This window comes from Poecilia reticulata, linkage group LG17, assembly GCF_000633615.1.
Source record: "Poecilia reticulata strain Guanapo linkage group LG17, Guppy_female_1.0+MT, whole genome shotgun sequence".
Classification (NCBI taxonomy): Eukaryota; Metazoa; Chordata; class Actinopteri; order Cyprinodontiformes; family Poeciliidae; genus Poecilia; species Poecilia reticulata.
The window spans coordinates 13,397,148-13,400,743 of record NC_024347.1 but is presented as its reverse complement, the minus strand read 5'-3'; the positions used below and the strand labels follow the sequence as shown (position 1 = coordinate 13,400,743).

General features: G+C 37.9%; 1 protein-coding gene across 3 annotated transcripts in view; it reads left to right on the top strand.

The window, feature by feature from the left end:
- kcnab1b (potassium voltage-gated channel subfamily A regulatory beta subunit 1b) overlaps positions 1 to 3,537 on the top strand; it is a 39,467-nt gene extending 35,930 nt beyond the window's left edge. For all 3 annotated transcript variants that reach the window (XM_008433771.2, XM_008433770.2, XM_008433772.2), the window contains exons 10-15: positions 392 to 477; positions 913 to 1,033; positions 1,116 to 1,210; positions 2,585 to 2,705; positions 2,796 to 2,884; positions 2,997 to 3,537. In XM_008433771.2, the coding sequence (XP_008431993.1) occupies positions 392 to 477; positions 913 to 1,033; positions 1,116 to 1,210; positions 2,585 to 2,705; positions 2,796 to 2,884; positions 2,997 to 3,086 (602 nt within the window). In that variant the 3' untranslated portion in view covers positions 3,087 to 3,537. The remainder of the gene's footprint in view (positions 1 to 391; positions 478 to 912; positions 1,034 to 1,115; positions 1,211 to 2,584; positions 2,706 to 2,795; positions 2,885 to 2,996) is intronic.
- The last annotated feature ends 59 nt before the right edge of the window (positions 3,538 to 3,596 follow it).

Genomic DNA, 3,596 nt, shown 5'->3' with positions numbered 1-3,596 from the left:
CACACACACACACACACACACACACACACACACACACACACACCTGAAGGCTACAGCTGACTTCTCTCCCTTCAGTTTCACCTTGCTTATATATTTGCACAGCACAAGAAGCATTTTGTCAAGGCAGCTTTTTCACTTAGGGCCCCACAGCATTTGCACACATGTGAGCAAATGATCTAATGTGACCCCAGCAGATCACATAGTGTACAAACAAGTTTTAATTAAAGTAAACTCTGGAGCTGCCAACTTCAGCAAAAAAACAAAAAAACAATTGTGGAACTTTCAAAAAACAATTGTGGAACTTTCAGTGGAAGACCTTAAGATGGCACCGACTAATATTCAAATGTTAACAATGCACTTATTTAGTGTTTGATATGTGTGTTTTTTATAGAAATTGTGAGAGCTATGACTCATGTGATCAACCAAGGGATGTCCATGTACTGGGGAACATCTCGCTGGTCTGCCATGGAGATCATGGTAAGTTATTGCAAAAGGTATTACACGACGTGGAAAGTTAGATAAATTCACCGATATTAATTCATTTTTATCGGTCCATATAGTCACTATAATATGGTCATCTGGGAAAATACCACTGCCTCATTCTGTCTTATTCATAACTGAAGAAATGTGTTAAATAATATAGTTTGTTCAGCATAGTTTTCTGTTGAATGTGATTTCCAACTTATAAAAAAAAACATTTTAAAAAATTATATATTTTTCACAGTGCTTAAAACGTTACTTTTTTCTTTAAAATGTGAAAAGTAATAAAAATGAAGCCAATAAAATCAGAAGGCTAACATGCTAAAAGATGATAATATCTGCAGCTCTGGGAATAGATAAAAGTCGTGAAACATAAAGGTCAGTGTTGCATGTTTTCCTTATCTCTTCGATTTCTATTTCCCACTTAATTAGGAAGCCTATTCTGTGGCCAGACAGTTTAATCTTATTCCACCGGTGTGCGAGCAGGCTGAGTATCATTTCTTCCAGCGGGAGAAGGTGGAAACTCAGCTTCCTGAGCTCTACCATAAAATTGGTAAGTGTAGCAAGTTTCCACTTGTTTTCAGTGAGTTTTGTCCTGGATAGTCAACATCACACATGTCTCTGTTCTTCCGTAGGCGTGGGTGTGGTATCTTGGTCTCCTCTGGCATGTGGGATTATCACTGGAAAGTATGAAAACGGCATCCCAGAATCCTCAAGAGCTGCGATGAAGGTAGAAATGTGATTTTCATGGGTCAGTCCTCAAAAAATTATACTGTAATGCAGTATAAAGTACAAAAGTCTTTATCATTTTTAGCTACTTCACAATTGTCCTTTTTGCACAAACTTTGAAACACATATTATTAAATAACTGGGAAGTAAAACARTATGTGGCTCATAAAATGCATTGGAAATAAAACCCTAAATCTAAAACAGCATTCTCCTGTTTGCCATCCAAAAATGGAGAGTGCTACACAAATGCAACACTATACAGTTATGGTTGTCCGCCTACACTGACGGGGCAAAGGAAAGCTTTAATCAGACAAGTAATGAAAAGAGAACTAGCTCTCAATGAGCTTTAAAGTTTCACATTTTGAAGGGAAAAATCTTTTTCTAAGATAACTGTGGTGTCAAAAGATTGCTGTTCTTCCATATAAATCTGGTATTAGATTGACAAAAAGAAATGAGTTCTTGAAAGAAATTAGGCAATGTAGGAAACTGYTTGTGTCAGACAAGACCTAAATTGAACCTGCTAAATAGTGCTGAATGATGGCTCGTTTAACTATTGCATTAGCAGGCCTTGGTGTACCTATTAACACGACAAACTGACATGCATTCTCTTCCAGAAGGTCTGATACCTCATTGTGTTTGACATTTCTTACAAATGACACAATTTGATGGCATGTCAGATGAAATTCCACCTTKGGGGAAACCCATCTATGCAGCTGCAGCTTTGTAACTGACAGGAGCAAAAATAAAAAGAAGAAATGAAGCAAGAGTCAGAGTCTTGTGGGACAGGGAAATTAATCACTGTTGACAGGGAGATGGATGAAGCTAAATACTGGCAATCCTAGAAGAAAAGCTGTTAGCCTTGAAAGATCTGAGACTGTGATAATTCATTTTGCAGCAAATAAACAACACTCCCGGACCTACAATTTATTGGTTTAAATCAAGGATGATTAATGGGTTAGTATGGCCCAGTTAAAGCCTGTAGAAGTCTGAGGAATGACTTGTTCACCAGTGCTCTCTGTTCAGTTTGATTGAGCTTGAATTATTCTGCAAAGAACAGGCAATAAATATAGGCATCCAAATGGGCAAAATTGGTAGTTACTTAGATCTGTTATTTTAGCAAACAGTGAGTGGTTCTAAAAAAGAAAGGCCGAATATGAACGCATGCCTCATGTTTAAAAACCACAAATTATAGTTTTCCTCCAATTCGCAATAATGAACTACTTTGCGTAGAGGCCTGTGAAATTCTAATAATACTCYTTATGGTTTGTGGTTGTAAAGTAATAAAAGAGGTTCAGTCACTTTTGTAACAATATGTAGTTTAAGTTGTTTTTTATGTTTAACGTTTAATGCTGTTTATRCGTCTTTATTTTTCTAGCCATATCAGTGGTTGAGGGAGAAGATAACGAGTGAGGATGGGAGAAAACAGCAATCCAAACTAAAAGATCTGACTCATATTGGAGAAAAACTAGGATGCACCTTGCCACAGTTAGCCATCGGTAAATATCAAAGTTCATTTCTCATTTTTGTCGTGTCCACTGTTAAACATGTTTTCATTAGAATTAATATTCTGCTATCCTCATCGTAAGCCTGGTGCTTGAGGAATGAAGGAGTCAGCTCAGTGCTCTTGGGGGCCTCCAATCCCACGCAGCTGACAGAAAACCTGGGAGCCATTCAGGTACACATTCAAGCACTTTCCAGCATTTGCTTCTTTGTGTTGTTGCCCAGCATTGTCAGCGTTTGATAATGCACTGTTGTTTTTTTGTTGTTTTTTTTCCTGCACATTTTAGGTAATTCCAAAGATTACAGCAGGTATTGCTTCAGAAATGGACCATATTCTGGGCAACCGTCCACACAGTAAAAGGGACTACCACCACTAGGATGGATACTTTCTACTAAACTACGCTCATAAGGCTTTTCAAAGCTCACTTTTCACAGCCATGGCACCATAAGTGCGTGCCCACGACTGCGTGTATCTGTGGAGGACTGTGTGATTGTACTTGGCTCTTTCAACTCATAACTGTGAAGTGGGCTACATGACGACAAAGCATGCATGCAAAACCAGCCAGTTATCAGACTGAACAYGATTTGGAGGATCCATCAAGACAATTCCCTGCATCGTCAAAAAAAAAAAAAAAAAGCAACCTCACCAACAGCGAACTTTGCAGAAGGTGCTGAACCATATAGTGCTGGAAGAAGAATAGAGTTAATTGTTTAAATGCTCCGTTAAAATGGCTGTCAGTGCATGTAGAGAAAACTACTGAGGAATTAATTACCTCTAAGCATCCAATTAAGCATAGCAGAGCACTATGATAATAGATTATTTGCATCAAAATGGACCTAATGCTAGAGAAATCAATTTTACTGTATAATGTATGTATTGTAAAAAG